This window comes from Strigops habroptila, chromosome 15, assembly GCF_004027225.2.
Source record: "Strigops habroptila isolate Jane chromosome 15, bStrHab1.2.pri, whole genome shotgun sequence".
In the NCBI taxonomy this organism is placed as follows: Eukaryota; Metazoa; Chordata; class Aves; order Psittaciformes; family Psittacidae; genus Strigops; species Strigops habroptila.
Genome location: NC_044291.2, coordinates 5,372,261 through 5,394,686, shown reverse-complemented (window position 1 = coordinate 5,394,686; position 22,426 = coordinate 5,372,261). Strand labels below are relative to the sequence as shown.

The following is a 22,426-nucleotide window of genomic DNA, read 5'->3' as shown; positions in this document are numbered from 1 at the left end:
TCCTGGTGACACTTCTCTGCCCCCCCCAGTGCCCCCACAGATCAGAGCTGGCCCAAGGTCCCTCACAGTGCTGGTGACAGAGCCAGTGACACTGGAGTGTGATGCCACGGGGACCCCAGCTCCAGTGCTGCTGTGGCTGAAGGATGGCAACCCGGTGCCCAGCGAGGTGATGGGTGGCCCGCAGGTGAGATGGCTCCTGACAGAGGGGGCTCACTGGGGATGTCCCTCCAGGAAAATGCTCCTTTTCCTCATTCTGGCCTTCAAAAAGGTAATTGCTGGTGCTGAGGCAGTGCAATATTGCCCGGACCTGCCCCATGTTTGGTCCATGGGAGCATGGCCCTGCTCAGCCCTGTGTTGGGATTTGTTCCCGTGAGGGCATGGATGGGCAGCAGGTCCCTGGGATGTGACAAAGATGGGCTCAAAGGCAGGCTTATGCCCACCCATCCCTGTTCCTGCTGGTTTGCAGCCCAAGCTGCCTGTGGGTTTCTCTGGTTTCATGCTCATCTGGGCTCTCTCTGCATCTCGGGGAAGCACAGATCCTCTCCGATGGGCACGTGCTGTTCCTTCCCACCGCTCACCTCCAGGACTCGGGGACATACACGTGTGTAGCCAGCAGTGCCGTGGGGGAAGACAGACATGAGGCCACCCTCGAGGTCCGGTGTAAGTACCCTTGTGCATCCCCAGCTCCTTCCCACCACTGTGGAGTTGAAGGTGATGCTCAGGATGATGGGGCTGCTTCGTGTACCTCACAAGGGTACCAAAGGGGGTGTCTCAGGGAAGGTGTTGCCCTGTCGATCTGTTTTCCAGTGCCTCCCACCACCCTGGGTGAGGAGGAGAATGTCTCCGTCATCGTCAACCAGACAGTGATCCTGGAGTGCCCAGCTCCCAGGGTCCCGCCCCAGGGGTCCCTCTGGCTGAAGGATGGGAACTTGCTCACAACAAAGCCAGGCATGCAGCTCTCTGCGGAGGGGACCATGCTCCAGGTGATGTTTCAGAGTATTGCAGAGGATGGGAGGGGAAATAGGGCTGTGAAGAACACCCCTGTCTCCTCCTCCCCGCCTTGGGTGCAGAGGGAAGAGGTGTCCCTCCCTTCTGCCTATGCTCAGCATCATTCCCATCCCTCACACTGACCCCATCCCTGTGGCTGCTTCTGGCACCAAATCCCCCCATGGAGAGGTTGCTGGATCCAACTCTGCTGCAGAGCATCTTAGTGCTTCTACTTGTTCTGACAGATCGAGCGAGCCAAAGTGCAGGATGCAGGCAGGTACACGTGCCAGGAGAGACACTACAACCTCGATGTGTGGGGTAAGGGCACTGCTGCTAAAACAGTCCATCAGGGTAAATATATATAGTGTGTGAGTACATACACATATATACTATATGCTGTACTGTTTGTTTATATTTAGAATATTTACCTGGAGTACTTGACACTAAGACCAAAATATGAAAGCTTTGTAAATGAGGTGGTTGGGAATCCCCACCAGAGTGCGAGTCAGAGGGGAAAACTCCAACGTTTGCATGAGTCCTGGGGGGAGATTTCAGTGATGATAAAGCAGCAGTGTCTTGCCAAGGTTTGGGCAGGAGACTGAAGGGATTTCCTTGTCATTCCCAGGACTCCTCTTCCCCTTCTCTGCACTCAATCAGTGCAGTGGTCACTGCAGGTATTGTTCCCCTTCTCTCCCCCTGCCTGAGGTGGGAGGATGCCAGTGATGGTACCCAGGATACCCAGGATACCACTTCTGCTCTCGATTTGAGCATCCTGCAGCCTCCCATCCCATTCGGCACGTCTGCAGCACCCGGGGCTGAGCCAGGGCCTGGCTTTTCTCAGGGATGCTCTAGGCCAGTTGGTGGAAATCCTGCAGGCAGGTAGCCAGGGAGTGGAGAAAATCCAGCTTGCCTGATCCGGGCTTGTTCCTGCTATCCCGTCCCATGGAAATGTTTGCACGTCTGGCGTCCTGGCTCGGGTGGATTGTTTGGGTTCTGCTGTTTTTGTTTTTATGGGGTTTCTGGGTGTTGGGGTTTTTCTTCTACAAACTGATATCCCTCGTGGGAAGGAGTTACCATTTTCTAGCCAGCTGTATTTATGAGCAACTGAGAACAGCACCCGAGAATGGAAAGAGTTAGGTAACCTTCCCAGCAAGCAGTGCTACCTAATAAGGCTGCGTCTGGCCAGCCGGGGTGGCTGGCACGGGATGCTCTGTTGTCCTCTGCTGTAGGCCACGTGCAGTTGAAAGCATCACTTGCTTAACAGCTGGAGAGTCCAGGTTATTATTTCCACATGGATCCACTGCAGGGGAGTCTTGCTGGTTCTTTATGCATAGCCCAGCTGAGCTGCAGTGGTCGGGAGCTGCCCCTCTCTTCTTGTCTGGTGCCATCAGCGAGATGCTCCTCTTCTCTCTTCCCCTGCAGTGCCCCCGTCCTTCTCCTCACCAGAGCCCACTGCTGTGTCCATGCTGGAGGGACAGTCCATCAGGCTGGCCTGCGAGTGCCATGGGATCCCTTTCCCCACCCTGAGCTGGTGGAAGGATGGTAGGGTCCTGCTCCTCAGCTGCATCCCTCCCTGTGCATGTGTTGACCCATCAGAGGGATGTTGGTCTCCTTGGAGCAAGGAGTGCTTTATGTTGAGCAGTATCCGGGAGGGATCTGGTCCTGCTGGGAACCTGAGAGGAGGCTGCTGTCCCTTCCCTGGGTAGGCGAGCCCTTCTCCACTCAGCCTGGGAGCCAGAAGCTGGTGTCCACGGGAGGGAGCGTGGTGTACATGGAGAAGGTGCGGCTGGAGGACCAGGGGACCTATACCTGCGAGTGCAGGAATGCTGCAGGCAGCAGCAGCAAGGAGCATCGCCTGGAGGTGCATGGTGAGCTGGGGGAGCCAGAGACAAAGGGGAACTGTTGGGGTGGCTGAATGTGCCATGATGTCTCTCAATGCAAGGTCCAGCTGGATCCAAGAGCTCACAGCCATTGCCTGCTGCTTTAGATGCTTTGGAAAGGATGCTGCTAGCTGGGCTAGCTTTGCCCCTCCAGCTTTCCTCTTGGCTCCAAGCTGGTTGCAGTTGGTTGCCACTAGTTGTACCTGCTCACATTTGCTTCGCCCTCTTGCTGCCACCATCCAGACCAATGGTGTTTGTATACCTACTTGCATATAAGGGAGTAGCTACAGCATCACCTCCACCCTGTGTCCCTCTGCCCACAGCGCTGCCAAGGATCCAGGGCAGCAGCAAATCCCTGAGGAAGGTTTCTGTCATCAAGGATGGCGAGGTGGTTTTGGAGTGTGAGGCCGTGGGGACACCAACACCCACAGTGACGTGGGTGAAGGATGGGCAGCCCGTGGCCAGAGGGGACGGGCTCCTGCTTATGGAGCAAGGGAAGCGGCTGCGCATCCGCAAGGCAAAGGTGGCCCATGCAGGACGCTACACTTGCCTGGTGACAAACACAGCAGGGCAGGAGCAGAGGGAGTTTGATGTTGCAGTGCATGGTAAGGGTGTGGGATGGGGCTGGTGGTTGTGGGGTATGGATGCAGGCAGGTTCAGGAGGGTGGTGGTGTCCCACCAAGTGTTTGATGCAACCTGATGTGGAGGAGATCTTGGATAGCGCTGCACAGAGAAGGTCAGAAGGGGTATGCTCTAGGAATAGCTGTAGGACTGGCTCCATCAGGCAAGAGTTTCTTTCCAGGGTCATCACAGCTGACTATCTCACACTTTATAAAGTCATCTGCTTCCCAAGGACATGGAGAAACCTCATGGGTCAATGTACCAAGCACTAGAGCTGAAAAAGGGCTGAGGTGGCTCAGGGTCTGTGGCCAGATTGGTGTCATTACTGTAAGCATGGGCTTGGGGTGCAGGTAAGTGGCACATACTTGCTGTGGGTCACCTGTCCCAAACATCAACAATTTCAGATGATGTTAATGGTCCTTCTGGGCTTGTGTCCTCAAACTCTACAAAGCATGAGGGTGGGAACAAGCTGGGTTTACCCAGTTTTCCCCCTTTGACTTGCTCCTTTGATGTCTTGGCTGCTTTGCAAATGGATGTCCATTGTTTTCTGCATTCTCAGTTCCTCCTGAGTTCATTCAAGGATTAGGATCGACAACCAACATCAGCGTCTCTCTGCAAGGATCCCTGACACTGACCTGTGAGGCCACTGGTGTTCCCCTGCCCACAGTCACCTGGTCTAGGGATGGGTCTCCCATCACCCCCAGTGAGCACACACACATGCTTTCAGGTCAGGGATGAGGCATGGACACTGTGAGTGACAAGTGCTTTGGGAACATGTTTTGCTCCAGTGATGATGGGTTTAAACGTGGTGGAGCTCCCTGCAGGAGCACTGTGGGATGGGCTGGTGCCTGAATCAGAGCCCTGAGACCTCTCTGCTCTATGCTTCCAGGGGGCTGGCTGCTGAGGCTCACCCATGCACGAGCCCAGGATGGTGGCCGCTATTCCTGCCTGGCCAGCAATGTAGCTGGGGAGGCCAGGAGGCATTTCTATGTGGAGGTCCTAGGTAAGGGGAAGGGTTCAAGGATTTCAGAGCTTCACCCTTGCAGGAAGAGGCACAAGCTGAGACTGGGCATGGTGGGAGCTGCAGTGCTGAATTCCTTTGTGCTTAGCATGTGAGCTCAGAGGCTCGGTGAGGCTGGCCAGCTGCTGAGGTCCCTGGTGGCTTGTGTTCCTAGTTCCTCCCCACATTGAGAACACGGATGAAGAAGAGATCACCAAAGTGCCCGAGGGTCACCCTGTCACCTGGTCCTGCCTGGCTGCGGGTGAGCATCACACGGGGTGGCACGAGGAGGTGGGAGCTAACCTGGGTCTCCCTTTGGGGTGTGGAGCAAATGGACAGCTTCAGCCGATGACATGAGAGTAGTTGAAATTGGATGAAGAGCTTTTTTTGGGATAGTTCCTGGCTTTGCAGTTGGGCTGTCCGGGAAGCACTGGGGAGGGGAAGCCCACGTGGGGAGCTTGTTCCACAACGTAAGCTCCGATCTTTCCCAAATGGAGCTAAAATTCCTCTAATCTGGTTTCTCCTTTAGTGGTGGGAATAATCAATCACCTCCTACTCAGGACAGTTTTCTTTCTTCTTGCTGGCTCATCCTGCAGCCATTAAAATCCTGATCCAGATCATGATGATCTTGGATTTGGGCTGATGTTCCGGCTTTCCAGAAAAGCTCCAGTGCTGTGACCCCAGTCAGGCTGTGCTCACACATGGAAAAACTCTGCTTTAAGGCTAAAACCTGCTTTCCATCCCATACAGGCAACCCCCAACCTCAGATCACCTGGTTGAAAGACGGCCACCCTCTGCCCAGCAGGAACACCTTCTCCATATCTCCTAATGGCTCCATGCTCCACATCCCCCGAGCCTCCCTGTCTGATGCTGGCCGCTACTCCTGCATGGCCTCCAGCTCTGTGGCAAATCAAACCAAGCACTACCTGCTAGATGTTTTGGGTATGAGATGCCTTTGGATGGAGACAGAGTCTCAGGTGTGAGCAGGGGACATGGACTTAAAGGGCTATTTCATTGCCTGCCCCAGGTAGGTGGTGAGGATCCCTTGGCCCTACAGGCAGCAGCATGGCATGAAGTCCTGGACCTGCTCCAAAGCACTTGTGAGACCTCTTGGAGGGTCCATGTAGCGCAGGATCTATCTCTGATGATGGCTTGTGGGAAGCAGGGGGGGGATGTGTCTTCTGTGTTTTTAAAGGACAGCAATTCAGGGCAGAGTCTGAAGCTGGACTTGTGCTGTACATGCTGTGTGGTCAGATCCAACTCCCTGATCTTGGATCATGTTCTCTGGTGGGGGGATGAAGCATTGGGAAGCATAAGTGGGTGCTAATGCTGATCTGCCACACAAATACATGTCTGCAGCCAGTCCTACCTTTGCTGGAGATGCCAATGATGCTGCTGCAGAAGAAGTCACAGTGATTATCAACAACCCCATCTCCCTGGTCTGCGAGGCTCTGGAATACCCATTATCCAACATCACCTGGCTCAAGGATGAAGTTCCCCTCAAAGCATCTAGAAACATCCTCCTGCTCCCTGGTACTGTGCTGGTGTCCACTGGCTCTGCATGACCATAGTGCCCCCTTGCTGCATGCTTGTGGGAGTGAGAGTGGGGCCTTTTCTTGGTCTGGCTGTGGCCCAGGGCAGTGGGATGGTGAGAAGACATTATCCTGCAGAACCCAAGGGGCTCAGGCCATCAGGCAGATGCTGCTTTTCCATGTGCAGCATCAACTGATAATCACTAGAGCATCCTCAGCAGCATCAGTGGGATAGAGCTGGTTTCTATAAGCCTGGAAACAGGGCTCTAGAAGGGCATTAGGCCCACTTGAGTCAGGCTTGCGGGTGGTCAGCAGGTCCCTTAGGACACCTTCTTGTGCTGCTTGGGGATAGACAGCTGAGGCTGTGAGCAGAGACCCTCTCAGGAGACCCCTTTTGCCCAGGTGGCCACGGGCTGCAGATCCTGAATGCCCAGGAAGAGGACGCGGGCACGTACAGCTGCATTGTGGCCAATGGAGCTGGGGAAGCTGTGAAGAACTACTCCGTGAAGGTCCTGGGTGCGGGAGCTTTCCATGTCCTTCCTAATTCCTGCAGTGATCCCACCACTGTAACTAAGCCAGTGCTCAGTGCTGCTTCCTTCCTTTCCCATGCCTTCATGCCTGGGAGCTGCACCTTGTGCAGCTGATGCTGCCACCCAAAAAAGCCTCTGATCTCCCCTCTGGCAGGTTAAAGCCATTCCCCCTTGTCCTGTCTCTACATATCCTTGTCTAAAGCCCCTCTTCAGCTTGCTGGTTGGCCCCTTTAGGCACTGGGAGCTGCTCTAAGGTCTCCTTGGAGCCTTTTCTTCTCTAGGCTGAACAAGCCTAACTCTCTCAGCCTCTCAGCCTCTCTTCACGGGAGAGGGTGCACTTGCTCCCACTGCCACTGATGTGGCACTGAACAGTACTGGTCCCAGCACAGACCCCTAAGGGACACCACTTGTCGAGGGTCCATCAGTACCCCAAGGTGCTGCCTGTCACTGATTAGGGCAAAGCAAGGGCATTGAGGGCTCTTCTCTCATCTCAACTGCATTGTCTCTCCGTGCTAGTTCCTCCCTGGATTGCCAGAGATGAGCCTTCAGGTGAATATGCTGTGAAGGAGGTGAAAGCCAGCGTGAACAGCACAGTGATGCTGGAGTGCGAGACCTGGGCTGTGCCTGAGCCCACCATCCGGTGGTACAAGGACAAGCAGGTGAGGCCCTAACTGTGACCAGGGAGGAGCTGCTGGATTTGGGGACCCTCCCAGGTGGGTGGAGTGGGAAGATACCCTTTATATGGCTTTTGTATGGATTATCCCACTCCCTGGTGTGTAATCTCCTCCTGCCATTCTGTTTCTTCTGTGCCTTGGGGCTGGGGTCCCCATGCAGCTCCTGGAAAGTGACGACCACCTCCAGATCCTCAGCGAGGGGCAGGTCCTTCAGATCAAACCAGCCAGTGTCTCAGATTCGGGGCATTACACTTGTGTGGCCACCAATGCTGTGGGTGAAGATGACAGGGACTTCATTGTGCATGTCCAAGGTGAGCCAGTGCCCGGAGCAGTGGGTGTGTTGGCAAGAGCAGGGGTCCTTGGTGGGGTCCTTGTGGGAGCAGAGCAGGGTATATGGGGAAGGAGTTTGTACCTGCTGGAAAACAAGCATCTCCTTGGCCCCGGTCACATCTGGGCAGATGCTCTGGTTGCATATGGAGGTGTGAGTTCCCCTTCCCCACAGCTGACCACAGCCTATCCCCGCAGTGCCACCCCTCTTCCAGCAGCAGACAAGCCCCAATGAAGCCCTTGAGGTCTTCTATCGGGAGGAGGACCAGGATGGGGAGGTGACGGAGCACCGGCAAGCTGTCCTCAACCAGCCCACCGCACTGTACTGCGACACCAACGCCATCCCACCCCCCCAGCTCACCTGGTACAAGGACGGGGAGCCCCTCTCCCCTGGCCCAGGGCTGCTGATGCTGCTAGGTAACGGGCATGGACCCTCGCTGTGGGGTTTGGAGGGGGTTCCTGCAGCAGCTTTGTGGGTTGAGAGCATCCATAACATGGAGGAGGTTGGATCCTATCTGTGGGACGTGCAGGGATGCAGATAGGACCTTCTGACCACTGTTCTTTGCCATAGGGGGCCGGGTGCTGGAGCTGCCGGCGGTGCGGGAGGAGGATGCAGGCAGGTACACATGCGAGGCAGCCAGTGCGGCGGGACGGGGCCGCCTGCACTACGAGCTGGAGGTGCTGAGTGAGTACGGGGCTGGGGCAGGGAGAGGATGGAGGCACACGGCAGCCCCATAACTGCCTGCTTCCAGCCGCCCCGGCCATCCACGGTGCCACGGAGGACCTGGCTGAGGAAGTGACGGCCACCATCAATGGCACCGTCCGCTTCAAGTGTGAGGCCACTGGGCACCCGGTGCCTGTGGTGTCCTGGCTCTGGAATGATGTCCCTGTTGCGGTTGGCCCACGGCATCAGCTCCTGGAGGGTGGCACAGTACTGCAGGTTGGTGTGCTCCTTGGCAGGGTGGTTTTGCTGGAGGGGGACACAATAGAGATCAGATAGAGGGGATGAGATCCTCTTCTCTCCTAAAGATGCTCTTCCCTCTCTTGGTCTTGCTATGTGTTGAGGTCCCCATGGGAGCTCCAGCAACATCCTGGCTCAGGGCAGCCCTCAGCAGTGCTCTGCTCTCCCTTTTCAGGTGGCTGCAGTGGAGGTGGGTGATATGGGCAGATACACGTGCGTGGCTGAGAACCCGGCCGGGTCAGCTGAGAAGCACTTTGCCCTCACTGTGCACGGTAAGCTATCGCCAGCAACCCTTCCCTGGGTTGCTGATTTACCACCCTCCTCCTCCTCTTCTTCCTTTGCCAGCTGTGGCTCCTGAACCACATGGCTGCCCCTGTCCCCTCGTGCTTGTCACGCTTACCCTGTGCCAGGACGTTGAGCTGCCATCACAAGATGCTCAGTATGCGTTTCCTCCTGTGGAGATCTTGTCCTCAGTGGTGATGGTTCCCCTTTGGCTCTGTCTTTTCCGGTGTTCTGGAGCAGAAGCTCCCTGGATTGTGGGCACAAACCCCGAAAGCATCGATGGTGTCATCAATGGCAGTGTCTCGCTGGTGTGCGATGTTCGGTCTCACCCCACGGCAGATATTGCCTGGTACAAGGATGGCCACATCCTGCAACTTGATGAGGAGGCGACCGTCACCCCAGGTACATCAGGATGATAGCCTCTCCCACGGGGCTGGGCACAGCCACCAATAGTGGGCTCTAACTCCCCTAATGGCCCTTTTGTATGCCGCACATGGAACTCGAGCTCAGAGTTTTGGCTGTTCCACACACTAACAACTTGCTGCTGAGTGATTCACTTCTGGAGAGCACCAAGGGTTGCATCCTGCAGACTCTACACTGCTGCTCCCCAGGAGCTGAGCACCCTTTGCTGCTGTGCACAATGAGGCCTCAGCCCTCAGAGAGGGGTTTGGATGGTCAGACACCTCTCGTATGGAGCTTGGCTGGCTGCTGGGGAACGGGTCAGCTCTCTGTGTGGTGGTCCAGACCTGGTCCTGACTCCCTGCTCTCTGCTTCCTGCAGGCTCACGGGTGCTGCAGCTCTCTCGCCTGCAGCCTTCCAGCTCGGGCACATACATGTGCGTGGCACTGAACGTGGCCGGCCAGGATGAGAAGCGTTTCATCCTCACTGTCCATGGTAAGTGGAGAGGGCTTCGGGGGGAGCTTTGCCCCCGAGTGCACACTGAGGAGCTGATAGCAAACATCAATCTGCGTGTTCCTCCTCACACATCCCATTCCTGCTCCTCCTCCCCATCAGAGCCCTCTGGCATCCAGGATCTGCAGCAGGAGATGCTCGAAGCTGACATGGGGACCCCCCTTGTCCTGACCTGCCAAGCCACCGGTGTGGCTGCCCCTGCCATCACCTGGTTGAAGGATGGGAGCCCACTTGGTACGTGCACAGCAGGACCTGTGCTGCGCTGCCATCCCCACCCTCACTGTCAGCCTGCCTAAAGCAGTCCTGCATTGGTTTCCCCATGTCTAATCCTGCTGCAAGAGGCCTGTAGGGCCTCACAGGGGAGGGGACAGAGCAAGAAGGGGCTGGTATTTTCTCTGCATGTTTTTAAGAGGTCTCAGATTGTTCCTGAGGCTTGAAGCAGTGGGCATAAGATGTGATGGAGGGATGCAGGGCTGAGCTCTATGGGTACTAGCTTTTGGGGTACCTGCTGGGACAACGGTTTGCCCCAAAACCAGCAGCTCCTTTTTTCTCCAAAACTCTAGCAATGCACAGTGCAAACACCATGTCTCCAAACCTGGCTCTTGGGAGTGGGAAGGCGGGAGCATGAAAATGTCCCTAGGGAGGGCTCAATGGAGCATCGGGGCTGCCACCACCTTCACCCTGTCTCCTCACAGAGAGCAGCCCGGAGCAGGGCCTGGTGTCCAGTGGGGGTCAGCTCCAGCTCAGCCCCCTCCAGCCCTTCCACCAGGGCCAATACACTTGCCTGGTGCAGGGCACAGGCACTGAGACACACAAGGACTTCATGGTGCTGGTGCGAGGTAAGGCTCCTCTGAGGCGGCTCCTCCTTTGGAGGGGAGCCTTCCTTCCCTTCCTCTTCCTTCACATCCTCATCCTCAGCTTCCCTCTCTTCCCGGAGCAGTGGCACCCCGGATCACCAGCACGGGGGTCCCCAGTGAGCACAGCGTGCTGGAGGGCGGAGGGGTGATGCTGGAGTGCCGGGCAGAGGGGCAGCCCACCCCCCGGATCTCCTGGCTGAAGGATGGGCAGCCCCTGGGGCTGCAGCCCCCTTCCCATGCCCGGTGAGTCTGCACTGTCCGTGCCTCAGTTTCCCCATGTGCAGTGCGAGGCAGGCTGAGCTCTGCTGCGTCTTGCCCCTCCTCTCTGCTTGGGCTGGGTCATGCCCAAGCTGTGGCTGCCCCATCCCTGTTCAAGGTCAGGTTGAATGGGGCTTGGAGCAACCTGGTCTAGTGGAAGGAAGTTGGAACTGGATGAGCTTTAAGGTTCCTTCAACCCAAACTACTCTGTTTGCTGAGGAACATCTTCATGGGTTAAGCCCTCATGTCCCGGTTGTCCCTGCATCCTGGCATGGTCACTGTCACCCTGGCAGAGTCCCAACCACTGCCTGGACTTGCAGCACACCCCAAAACCTGCAGCCTGGGTTTCAACTAAGCACAGAGCATCTCTGCTCTATGGGCACACAGGTCACTGCCCCGTCCTTCCCATGCAGGATGTCCCCAGATGGCAGCTCCCTGCTCCTCGAGGGTCTCCAAGCTGCTGACTCGGGGGCATACACGTGCCTGGCCCGAAACAGCGCGGGTGAAGATGCACGGCTGCACACACTGAGTGTGTTGGGTGAGTAAAGCCGGAACCCACAGGCAGTGCCAGGGCCACCAGCCCCCCGCAGCCATATCAGCTCCTCTGTCCCCTTGCCCAGTCCCTCCTATCATCCAGAGAGGTGCTGATGACTCGGAAGTGGTCCGTGGTGTCCTGTCTGCAATGGTGACACTGGAGTGCCGGGCACGGGGGTCCCCTCCGGTGCATGTGAGCTGGCTGAAGGACGGGCTGCCCCTGCGCCTGTCCCCCCGTGTCACCCTGCTCTCGGCTGGGCACGTTCTGCGGTAAGAAGCTGTCCCTGGAGCGATGCTCAGATGCAGGCTTTGGGGCTGGTACCCAGGTTTGATTGATGGGGTGGCCATGGCTGCACCCTGAAGTGGCTGCATCTCGGTGTGGAGACCTTGGGGGATAGGTGGGGACCTGGAGCTGATGTCTCCTCCCCGTCTCTGTTCCCCTCTCCATGGGATAGGATCTCCAAGGCACAAGTGTCTGACGCCGGGCTCTACACCTGCATTGTTTCCAGCCGGGCAGGGGTTGCTGATCGCAGCTTCGTCCTGCAGATACGGGGTATGGGGAAGCAGGGAATATGGGGAGAGCAGAGCAGAGGGTACCCAGGCACTAATTCTGCTGGTAGAGCATGTGTTGTGCTTTGCAGCCCCATTTCCAAGTGGGGTCCTGAGCCATCCCTTAGGCAGGGTGGGCTCAGAGAGGATGGTGAAGGCAAGACCAGCTTGAAAGTAGTCCCAGAGCACCCTGTGGGGAGGCTGAGCCACCTCGAGGTGCTCACAGCACACCAGGGAACTGCCAAGCCTGTACCCAGTGCCTGGGCACCCACCTTTGCTCCCATAGCCCCCCTATAAAGGGAATTCCTCCCTCCCCAGTGCCCCCCGTCCTGGAGAGCCCAGACAGCAGCGAGGAGCAGATGGTGGCCAAGGGCTCCGATGTCACGTTCACCTGTGATGCCACCGGGTCCCCAGCACCGGCAGTGACCTGGCTGAAGGATGGCGAGCCCCTGGCATGGCACAGCACTCAGGAGCCCGGCAGCCCGCGGCTGAGCCTGGCGGCCGTGGGGCCAGCCGATGCAGGGGTGTACTCCTGCCTGGCTGCAAACGAGGTGGGGGAGGCCAGCAAAGCCTTCCACCTCCTGGTGATGGGTGCGTGTTGTCCCCTGGGGATGCGGGAAGGGCAGAGTAGCCAGTGTTTTGGGAGCAAAGAAGGGATGAGCCCACCATGTGCCTTACAGAGCCACCCCTCATCAAGGCTGCATCCCAGCCCACTGAGATGTCCATCACCGTGGGCACCCCACTAGAGCTGACGTGTGAGGTGACAGGGGTCCCCATGCCCACTGTCACCTGGGAGAAGGATGGACGGCTGCTGGCAGGGCCCTGGCTTGTGTTGCGGAATGAGAGCACCCTCCACATAGAGAACACTAAGGTAAAGGCTCCTCTTCCTTCTCCCCACCTTCATTTTCTTTTCGTGGCTCAGTTTTTCCCTCTCCTGGCTCTGTGTAGGTGGCTGATGCTGGTTTGTACACTTGCCTGGCCACTAGTCCTGCTGGGGAGGACAGCAGGAGCTTCCATATCAGTATCCAAGGTAGCATGGCCCCAGGGTGCTAGCAGGGGGTGCTCAAAGCTCTGGGGCACCAGAGCATCCCCTGCATCCCTCCTTGGGATAGCTGGAGGGTGGATGGGGAGAGTGGTGGGGGCTGTAAGCCCCTAAAGAGGGGTCTGGAGCACAGCTTGATGATTCTGCAGGGTGTGGGGCTCTATACATGACGTATGGGGACAAATATGGGGATGCCCACCCGCTGACTCACGTGGTACATGTCCCACAGCACCCCTCAGCATGGCGAGCATTGGAGAGACCCCTAGCATCACTGCTGTGGCAGGGGGGCAGCTCATCCTGGAGTGCCCAAAGGATGCTGTGCTGTCCCCCCATATCGAGTGGCACCGGGAGGGCTCCCCACTGCAGGTGTGTGTGATGTGATGGGGCCCAGGCTGGTGCAGGGGTTGGAGTGCACCTTCACCAGCCCCTTTAGGCTCGTGGTGGAGGTGATTTGGGAAGAGCAGCTGATGGGGGATACCTGGGGGTTTTAGGAGGATTCCCGCAGGCAGGTCCTGGCCGAGGGACGCTTCCTGCAGATCCAGGCTGTGGTGGCAGCGGATGGTGGGGAATACAGCTGCAGGGACACCAATGCACTGGGGGACACCAACTTGCATGCCCACATGGAGGTCCATGGTGAGTGTACCCTGCTGTGGGGCTTTGGCAGCGGTGAGTGCCAGCTCCCTCCTGTTAGCTCAGGGATGTGCAATGTTATGGGGTGTCCTATGCTTGGGGTAGTGGGAAAGTGAGGTTGGATGGTGCCCAGCCTTCAGCACTGGTCTGGATTGATGTTCTCCGTCCCCTGACTCCTGTCTCTGGCTTTCCTCGCTGCTGCAGTGGCTCCGGAGATCCAGCCAGGCCCTGAGGAGGTGAGAGCACTGCTCAATGGCTCTGCCGTGCTGCCGTGCCGGGCACAGGGGTGGCCCGTGCCCCGGGTGACATGGCGGAAGGACGGACGGCTCCTGCCCCTTCGCAGGAGCAGCAGGTACGAGGCTCTGCAGGTTGGTGGCACCAAGAGCTGGCTCTGGGGTCGTGCCACCCTCCACGTCAATGGGTGTTTTGATGTGCCTGGAGCACTATCCCCCTATGGAAAGCTGTCCCCATAGCAGTGCAGTGGACACATGCCACATATGGCTGCAATGGCACTTGCCACCCTCCCAGCCGCCTGTCCCCATGTGTTGCAGCCCGGCCATGCAGAGCCCCAAGGGGCTCCCTTCTCTCCCTCTGCAGGCTGCAGCTCCTGCCGGGAGGCTCCCTGCAGATCAACCCTGTTCAGGTCCAGGATTCAGGCTATTACCTCTGCATGGCGTCCAGCCCTGCTGGCTCCGACTGGCGAGGCCTGGACCTCCAAATCCTGGGTAAGTGGATGAGCCAGACAGATCCTTCCTGGGCTCACCCCCGTCCAAGCCACCGCTGCTGGGCAGCTCTCATCAGTGCACTGATGTGCTGCCATCCTCTGCTCATCACCACCATGTCCTTCCACAGTCCCTCCTGCCATCACCCCCGGGCCCTCCAACCTCACCCTGATGGCTCAGCAGCCGGCCACACTGGGCTGTGATGCCTGGGGATCCCCTGAGCCCCACATCAGATGGGAGAAGGATGGTCACCCCCTGAACCCACACCTCCTACCTGGCGCCTATAGGTACCTGCAGCACCAGCCACCTCACCCACCATACGGTGGAGTTTTCCCCCCTTCTCACTTGCTCCCCATGGGGCAGAGGCTGACCCCGATGCTCTCCCCATGCAGTTTTCAGTCCTCGGGGTCACTGCTCATCACCAGCCCTGCTCCCAGGGATGAGGGGTGGTTTGAGTGCATCGCCACTAATGCTGCTGGAGAGGCACGTAAGGTCTTCAGCGTGTCCGTCCATGGTGAGTGAGCTCTTAGGGCTGTGAGTGTTGCTGAGAGCAGCTTTCCCAGGTCTGTCACCAGCCTGGGTGTGACAAGGATCTGCTCCAGTCCCTTTGCCCTCTTAAGGACTGGGCAAGAGGGAAAACAGTCTGTGCATGGGGATGGAATTCCCTTCAGCATCTGCCATGCAGTCCCGCTCACCTCCCTGCCTCACCTCTCCAGTGCCTCCCACTATTGCCGATGACCTTACGGATGTGGTTGTCACCCGGCTGTCCCCCGCTGTCCTTACCTGCTACACATCCGGCGTGCCCCCCCCTGCAGTGTCATGGAGCAAGGAGGGGGCTCGTCTGGGCAGCCGGGGAGGGGGGTACCGCATCCTGCCCACAGGTACGGGCATGGGGCAGTGCGGCCCCAGTGGGGCAGTGGGTCCCTGCCAGACCCTGCTGCTGCCTGCCCTATGCCCGCTGCCTTCCAGGGGCCCTGGAGATCAGGCAGGCACTGCCCGCACACGCTGGTCACTACACATGCACTGCGAGGAGCACTGCTGGCACAGCCCGAAAGCATCTCCGGCTCATGGTGCACGGTACAGGCAGCTCCTGGGTCCTGATCCTGGGGATCCTGCTCCTCCCCATGCCTTGGCCCACCTTGGGGGGGAGCCCTTGGTGAGCAGTGCTGCCTTCCTGCTCGCAGACCCCCCTGCCTTGAAGCCCCTGCCCGGCATGGTGATGGTGATGGTCAACACCAGCACGGTGCTGTCCTGCGAGGCAACAGGCGTCCCACAGCCGGAGGTCAGCTGGCAGAAGGATGGTGTTGGCATTGCTGGAGGTGAGTGGGATCCTGCTGGGGGGCAGAGCCCATGCTGCCTGCCAGCCTTTGCCTGGGGGGGAATTGTGTGCCATGGGTTGTACGTGCCGCAGCAGAGTGCTAGGTGGCACTGTGCGTGGTCCTCCTGGCCCCCATCTCCCGTACAAGGGGGATGCAGTGGCCATTGGGGATCTTTCCCAGAGACTCCCTAGGAGCCCATGCACACACATCCACACACTGGGGTGGCTGCATTGCTGCATCCTGTCCTTCCTTCCTGCCCATTCCTGCAGGGCCTGGGCTGAAGCTGCTCCCTAATGGGCAGCTCCATCTCCTCCGAGCCTCCCCAAAGGATGCAGGCACCTACCTGTGTGTGGCTCGCAACCCATCGGGCACTGCTGCAGGGAGGACCAGGCTCATCGTGCAAGGTATTATAGCAACCAGAGCCCCATCACTTGCTCTCTCCTCCACTCAGCTCCTTCCCCTGCACCTCACAGTGAAATGTGCCTGTCAAGGTGCAAGCAAATCCCTCTCCTTGCCCCATCCAGTGCCCCCCGTCATCGCGGCTGGCCCAGCAGAGCTGGCTGTGTTGGAGGGGCTGGAGGTGCTGCTGCCCTGTGCTGCCCGCGGTGTTCCTGAGCCTCGTGTATCCTGGAGCCGGGATGGAGCCCCAGTGCGGGGCGGCGGGGGGAAGGCCACTGTCCTGCCCTCCGGGGACCTGCTGCTCCGTGATGTCCAGGTGAGCTCCATCCCCTCCTGCAGCTGAGCTAGCTATAAGGTTAGAACTGAGAAACGAGTGTCTGCTGCTGCTGAAAAGAAAGAGTTGTTCTGCATAATTATGTGTCTCTGGCTGCTTTCAAAAGCGTTTGGTAGAGGGAGAGCCCTGTTTGGTCCTTTGCAACAGGCTGTTGTGTTGAGGCAGCGTGGGTTTGCTAACGTGGGCTGGAAAAAGTAGCTGTGAATGACCTATAGCTTTTTGGGTGTGCAGAGCCCAATGAGCCAGGGCTGCAGCTGGACCCCAGACTCACACTGAATCCTCTCATCCTCCCATTTCCCCATGCAGGAAGGGGATGCCGGGAGCTACTCCTGCACCGCAGTGAACTCAGCTGGGAGGGCTGTCCGCCGGCTCTCCCTCTCCATCCACACCCTGCCCACCTTCACCCGCCTGCCCCAGGACGTCACCCTGAGCCGGGGCGAGCGGCTGGAGCTTGTGTGCGCCGCCACGGGCAGCCCCCAGCCCCGTGTATCCTGGATGTCCAACGGGCAGCTCATCACTGGTGCGTTGGCAGCGGGCAGAGGATGCTGAGCCTGTGGGGAGGATGTGATGCTGCTGCCATCCCAGGCCTTGTTCTACTTTTTGGGGTGCTGGCATGTCTGGCTGTGCATGGTTATATGGCTGGTCCCCAACTACACTTTTTGGGTGTTTTGCACCTGCAGATGGTGTGTCAGAGCAGAGCAGCTGGAGCACCCTGCGGCGGGAGGCAGCCACCCGTGCCGACAGTGGGACCTACATCTGCCACGCAGAGAACAGTGCGGGTGCCATCAGGGCCACTGCCTTTGTCTCCATCAGAGGTAGGTGCTGGCAGGGAACCCGGGGTGTGCAGCCAGCCCCCTTCCTCTGCCATCCCTCTCTCTTTCCCAGAGGCACCCATCATACATGGGGACCCCAGCGCCTACCAGGTGGAGCACCCCGGGGACGATGCCCTCCTCCACTGCGATGCTCGGGGCCACCCCCTGCCCCTCATCCGCTGGAGCAAGGATGGGGTGCCAGTAGTGGCCGGTGGGCGCCTGCGTCTGCTGCACAATGGCTCCTTGGCCATCCGTGCTGTGGGGGTGAGTGGGGCTTAGGGGGTGCTGGTGCATTTTGGGGAGTCTTCACAGCAAAGCCAAGCACCGCATTGATGCTATTGGTATTGCCAGAACACCGACGCAGGGCACTACCGCTGCGTGGCTGAGAATGATGCAGGCACAGCGGCAAAGGTGGTCACTCTGGCCCTACAAAGTGAGTGCTGCCCCCTCTGCACCCCCTTTTTGAGGGACTGCAAATCGCATCACTCCTCAGCCCCCCACACAATCCTGAACCTTGGGGAATGACCATGGTACCGCTGAGATGCTCCATTTCTCTCCCTGCCCAGGTGCCCCCTTGGTGGTGGTGATGCCACGGGTGGCAGTGGTGCGAGCTGGGCAGCGGGTGCTGCTGCACTGTGCCGTGTCGGGGGAGCCCACCCCATCTGTGGAGTGGCGGCGTGATGGGGAGCCACTGCCTGAGGGTCCCCGCGCCCGCATCCTGCCCAATGCCACGCTGCTCCTGCCCGCCGCTGCCCGCCGTGATGCTGGCAGATACTCCTGCCTCGCTCGCAACACCATGGGGGCTGCTGTCGCCCATGCCTCCCTGGCTGTGCAAGGTGGGTGTCCTCTCCTGCAGCTTCATAGAATCATGGAATGGTTTGGGTTGGAAGGAACCTTAAAGCTCATCCAATTCCATGGGCAGGGACACCATCCACTAGAGCAGGTTGCTCAAAGCCTGGGGGGCTTCTCGTTGGCTCAGAGGGCGGGAGTTGCCCATAGTGCTGTTACACCCTGGGGTAAGACCTCCTGCAGAGTGGTTTGGAAGGGTGTTGTCTTTCCTTCATTGCTCTAAACCCCTTGATTCATACTCTGGTTTGCTCTCTCTTCTCTTCTACTGCTCATCTAAAGGTCTGAGCCCAGACAAACCCTTACCCTACAGCTGCTTTTTGCCTCTCCTCAGCCTTCCTGCCTGTGATTAAATCCCATTTCCCAGGGGCTCCGCTAAATGTACATGCATATCCTCTCCTGCTGCCCCTTGGGGAGCAGAGGGCCAGGCTGGCCAGTAGCACAGAGGAAGCTCTGTGTGCTCCTTGCATTGCTGCTGGTATTTGCTGCCAGGCATGTTGGAGAAGCAAATAAAAGCTTGGGGCTGTGGCCAGGACCAGGGGTTGATACAGAGAGGAATTTGGGGGGGTTGGTGCACGTCTGTGTGTACAAGACATGGGGCCATGCTTGCAGCATCCCCTGTCAACGTGGCACTTTAAGAGCTGTACTTGCAGCCTTCACCTCCAGAACAAGCTACTGAGAGGGGAGACAGGGAAGCACCCCACTTTCCCATGGGAAAGCAGCCCCAACACCGCTGCCCCTGTCCCTTTCACCCCAGGGGAGCCACGCCGGGTGCGGGGCAGCCTGGCCGGGGCCATCAACACCCATGAGCTCGGTGTCACCACCCTTGATGCCAGCGTGCTGGATGACCCACGGTCCGGCACCACCGCGGTCCGGAGCAGCATTGGCAGCATCCCACCCGCTGTAGGTAGGTCACCACCCCTGCCCTCACCCCAGGGAGGGTTTTGACCTGTGTCAGGTATAAATTTGGAGGTAAAGATGTATTTTATTGTTTTTTTCCCAAAAGCAGCACCCTACGTCTGTGCTGTGCCCTTTGGAAGAGGTGGTTGGGGAGGGCTGGGTGCTTCGTTTGGAGGGTAAACCCTTTCTCCCCCAACTCTAGGGCCACTGATGCGGGTGCTGGTTGCTGTCATTGCCCCCATTTACTGGTCCTTGGTGCTCACCAGTGGTGATGCCCGGAGCGGGCTCCTGCTCACCCGGGGCATATTCCAGCAGGAATCACAGCTGGAGTTTGGCACAGGTAAGCAGTGTCAGGGGTTCCAGGCATGTCTCAGGGTTGTGGAGCCTCTATCTCTCCCATGCCCCATCCCTGGGGACTCATCCCTGCACTGAGCTGAGGTTCCCATTGGAGATGGAGCTGTGTTTGGGGGTGCTGTGGGCTGCTGCTCACTGCTCCCCCCCCGGCAGGGGAGATCCTGCGGGTCACCCACCTCTCCCGGGGCGCGGATGCTGCTGGTGCTCTGCTGCTGGACACCGTGATCAGCGGCTCCGTGCCCGAGAGCATCGGCGATGCCGCGGTGCTGCTGCAGGTGCCAGTGCTGCCCATGCTCCCTGCGCGACCAACACTCCCATGCTGGGAGCCTGGGGGGGGCCCATGGCCTGATCCTCCCTCCCTGCCTCTCCCCAGGACTTCAATGAGCGCTATGTGCAGACAGGCGCAGGACGGCTCTCAGGGGGCTCAGTGCAGAGATTCCTGCGGGATGGGCACATCATCCGTGCCCGCTGCAATCACACCATCATGTATGACCCCCCCGTGGGCCTCCAGCCCCCACGGGTGCAGCACGTCCGGGCCAGCGCCATCAAAACCTCCTATGACCCAGCCTCAGAGCAGCTCCGCTTCCAGCTCCGTGCCTCGCTTGATGCTGGTAACAAGGGGATTCCCAGGGATGGGCATGGAGACACCGGGATACCTTGTCGGTCCTGGGTGGCTCTGAGGGTGTAAAAGCCACATCCCTGCAGTGATATGTCCCTTCTCATCACCTCTGCTTGATTCCCAGTGGCTGATGAAGACCAGTGCCCACTGGGATTCATCCTGGACCGTGGGCAGCTGCACTGCATTGGTACGGACCCTTCCCAAGGGGGTGTGAGGATGGTGCTGCTTGGTGCCACCTCCCCATCACCCCAACCCTGTCCCTGCTCCCCAGATGTTGATGAATGTGCCGAGGGGTCCCACACCTGCCGCTACAACCAGCTCTGCCAGAACACTGCAGGGACCTACCGCTGCGTCTGCCCTCCCGGCTACCACTCGCTGGGCACTGGCTGGCCATGCCTGGGTATGAGCTGGGCACAGGGTCACAGTCATTCTCCTGCCCTTCTCCAGCCTCAGTTTCCCCATCTAGCTGCAACTCCCCGTCTCTTTCCTCCACCAGACATAAACGAGTGCCTGCAGTTTCCTCCTCCATGTGCCTTTGAGTGCCGCAACCTGCGGGGCTCCTACGAGTGCCTGTGCCCCCCTGGCAGGACCCTGCTGCCGAGTGGAGCATGTGGGGCAGCAGAGGCAGATGGAGGGGACACAACGGGCAGCACCCACCAGGACACCCCCCTGCATAGGCTGGGGCCAAGCAGCCCATGGGGACGGTCCTTATACACCAAGCTCACCATTCGCCGCGTGGCGAAGGATGTGGGGCTGAGTGCCCGAGGTCCTCCGTGCCCCATGGGCTTCGTCAGGAGGAATGGCACCTGCACTGGTGAGTGTACATCAGGGAAGGGCTTTGCAGGGAGTTTGGAGGCCATAAAGGCAGCTCCTATGCCCATTGCTGCTCTGTCTCCCATTTGTTTGCACCTCTGTTCATGGGGTCGGGGTCTCCCTGGGCTTGGCTGTGCTGGGGCTGGTTGCTGAGAGCCAGGATGCTGCAGGGCAGTGGGTACCAGAGGGGACTGATGCTTCTCTGCTTGCCTTCATCCCTCTTGCCCCACAGACCTCGATGAGTGCCGGATGCTGAAGCAGTGCCAGCACGACTGCAGGAACACCCCGGGCAGCTATCGCTGCATCTGCCCCCCTGGGTACCAGCTGCTGCCCAATGGGAGGAGCTGCCACGGTCAGTGTGGGGATGCCAGAGGGATGCCCCTGCCCTGGGGGATGCTGTGTCCCTTAGGGCATGCACCCAGTCCATATGGTGCCCTGGGTGTCACTCCCTTGGGGCTGCAAGTCTGTCTCCTCCTTTCTCCTTTCGTCTCACTGCCCCAGTGTCTGAGAGCCAGGCAGGGAGTGGGAAGGGGTGGGAGGTGGGGTTGAATCCCTGTTTCGTCCCGGGATACTCCGGCACCCTCAGTCCTGTCTCCTTTCTGCCTACAGATGTGGATGAATGTGCAGAGGGCATGATCCAGTGTGCTTCGAATCAGATGTGCTTCAACACCCATGGAGGTGCCCAGTGTGTGGATGTGCCGTGCCCAGCCGGGTACCGGAGGGGCTCCAGCCCTGGGTGAGTTGTGTAGTGGGTCTGGGGGTGCCCATCCTGCACTCCTTATGGCACCGTGGACCCCAGCATCCCGGCTCTGACACCCCTCTGCATCCTGCATCCCCTCGGCTCTCGTGCAGGCTGTGTGTGGGTCTCTGCGCCCCAGACTGTGGCTCGGCTGGTCCCCCCACGCTGCGGTACGAGCTGCTCACATTGCCCCTTGGCATCGCTGCCGGCCGGGCCGTGGTTCACCTCACCCCGGGCTCTGCCCTCCGCCACCATCCCCTCTTCACGCTGCTGGAGCGGGAGCCGGGCAGCCCCTTCGCCCTCCGCACCGAGCAGGGACGTGGCATCGTCTTCACCCTGCGCCCGCTGCGGGACCCCGGCACCCACCGCCTCAAGGTGCAGGCGCTGGCCCCGGGCGGGCAGCAGGCACCCAGTATCTTCATCCTCCTCATCTCCATCTCGCCCTACCCCTACTGACACAGCCGAGGGACAGGAGAGGATGTGGGGTCTTATCTCCTCCTGTCCCTCGCCACTGTGGCTCAGGGAGAGCTGAGCTTGCACCCTTCCTCTCCCCGCAGACCCCTTGGCTGCCCCTTCACCCTTGTCTGGTCCCTGACTCAGCAGGGCCCTGGGGGGAACAAGGTGTCCCACCAGCCTCTTGCAATCGGGTTTTGTTGCAACCTGCAGCCCCAGAGCAAACAGAGCTCTGGGTGGCCTTGGCCATTATCAGTCCTTGGACAGGGGATGAGCTGGGTGACAGCAGCCAGTGAGGGTCCCCCTGGGGTGCAGGGTGGGATTCCCTGGGCTGGGGAAGCCTCAGGGCCGCTGGATTTAACCACATGTTAAACTGAAATAGCCTTGTGTTCAATTTTCTCATTCTTAGCCTGCTTGGTTTCTGTGTACACTTAATTATTTATGTTTTTTTTCCCAAATAAAGGTGTTTTGTGGCTAAATATCAGCTGTCCCTGAAGAAAGCAGCTTCCTTGAGCATGCGGGAGGGGGTTGCTCCAGCAG

The 22,426-nt window shown here is 59.0% G+C and overlaps 1 protein-coding gene across 1 annotated transcript in view; it reads left to right on the top strand.

The window, feature by feature from the left end:
• Positions 1 to 22,263, top strand: part of HMCN2 (hemicentin 2) — a 35,279-nt gene extending 13,016 nt beyond the window's left edge. Inside the window, exons 28-79 of the mRNA XM_030507207.1 lie at positions 2,410 to 2,529; positions 2,694 to 2,855; positions 3,191 to 3,472; positions 4,048 to 4,215; positions 4,378 to 4,491; positions 4,664 to 4,750; positions 5,239 to 5,430; positions 5,848 to 6,021; positions 6,423 to 6,536; positions 7,067 to 7,209; positions 7,385 to 7,535; positions 7,750 to 7,968; positions 8,123 to 8,236; positions 8,304 to 8,491; positions 8,688 to 8,784; positions 9,035 to 9,196; positions 9,575 to 9,688; positions 9,809 to 9,940; positions 10,402 to 10,545; positions 10,647 to 10,806; positions 11,235 to 11,359; positions 11,442 to 11,625; positions 11,811 to 11,908; positions 12,223 to 12,495; positions 12,585 to 12,775; positions 12,853 to 12,934; positions 13,176 to 13,312; positions 13,438 to 13,579; positions 13,781 to 13,928; positions 14,174 to 14,301; positions 14,429 to 14,585; positions 14,691 to 14,812; positions 15,015 to 15,179; positions 15,268 to 15,375; positions 15,483 to 15,617; positions 15,887 to 16,021; positions 16,142 to 16,332; positions 16,657 to 16,870; positions 17,031 to 17,165; positions 17,236 to 17,426; positions 17,514 to 17,595; positions 17,729 to 17,998; positions 18,766 to 18,915; positions 19,111 to 19,248; positions 19,416 to 19,537; positions 19,636 to 19,873; positions 20,006 to 20,068; positions 20,153 to 20,281; positions 20,378 to 20,695; positions 20,927 to 21,046; positions 21,304 to 21,430; positions 21,547 to 22,263. Of these exons, the coding sequence (XP_030363067.1) occupies positions 2,410 to 2,529; positions 2,694 to 2,855; positions 3,191 to 3,472; positions 4,048 to 4,215; positions 4,378 to 4,491; positions 4,664 to 4,750; positions 5,239 to 5,430; positions 5,848 to 6,021; positions 6,423 to 6,536; positions 7,067 to 7,209; positions 7,385 to 7,535; positions 7,750 to 7,968; positions 8,123 to 8,236; positions 8,304 to 8,491; positions 8,688 to 8,784; positions 9,035 to 9,196; positions 9,575 to 9,688; positions 9,809 to 9,940; positions 10,402 to 10,545; positions 10,647 to 10,806; positions 11,235 to 11,359; positions 11,442 to 11,625; positions 11,811 to 11,908; positions 12,223 to 12,495; positions 12,585 to 12,775; positions 12,853 to 12,934; positions 13,176 to 13,312; positions 13,438 to 13,579; positions 13,781 to 13,928; positions 14,174 to 14,301; positions 14,429 to 14,585; positions 14,691 to 14,812; positions 15,015 to 15,179; positions 15,268 to 15,375; positions 15,483 to 15,617; positions 15,887 to 16,021; positions 16,142 to 16,332; positions 16,657 to 16,870; positions 17,031 to 17,165; positions 17,236 to 17,426; positions 17,514 to 17,595; positions 17,729 to 17,998; positions 18,766 to 18,915; positions 19,111 to 19,248; positions 19,416 to 19,537; positions 19,636 to 19,873; positions 20,006 to 20,068; positions 20,153 to 20,281; positions 20,378 to 20,695; positions 20,927 to 21,046; positions 21,304 to 21,430; positions 21,547 to 21,889 (8,198 nt within the window). The 3' untranslated portion in view covers positions 21,890 to 22,263. The remainder of the gene's footprint in view (positions 1 to 2,409; positions 2,530 to 2,693; positions 2,856 to 3,190; positions 3,473 to 4,047; positions 4,216 to 4,377; positions 4,492 to 4,663; positions 4,751 to 5,238; positions 5,431 to 5,847; positions 6,022 to 6,422; positions 6,537 to 7,066; positions 7,210 to 7,384; positions 7,536 to 7,749; positions 7,969 to 8,122; positions 8,237 to 8,303; positions 8,492 to 8,687; positions 8,785 to 9,034; positions 9,197 to 9,574; positions 9,689 to 9,808; positions 9,941 to 10,401; positions 10,546 to 10,646; positions 10,807 to 11,234; positions 11,360 to 11,441; positions 11,626 to 11,810; positions 11,909 to 12,222; positions 12,496 to 12,584; positions 12,776 to 12,852; positions 12,935 to 13,175; positions 13,313 to 13,437; positions 13,580 to 13,780; positions 13,929 to 14,173; positions 14,302 to 14,428; positions 14,586 to 14,690; positions 14,813 to 15,014; positions 15,180 to 15,267; positions 15,376 to 15,482; positions 15,618 to 15,886; positions 16,022 to 16,141; positions 16,333 to 16,656; positions 16,871 to 17,030; positions 17,166 to 17,235; positions 17,427 to 17,513; positions 17,596 to 17,728; positions 17,999 to 18,765; positions 18,916 to 19,110; positions 19,249 to 19,415; positions 19,538 to 19,635; positions 19,874 to 20,005; positions 20,069 to 20,152; positions 20,282 to 20,377; positions 20,696 to 20,926; positions 21,047 to 21,303; positions 21,431 to 21,546) is intronic.
• Positions 22,264 to 22,426: the final 163 nt, after the last annotated feature.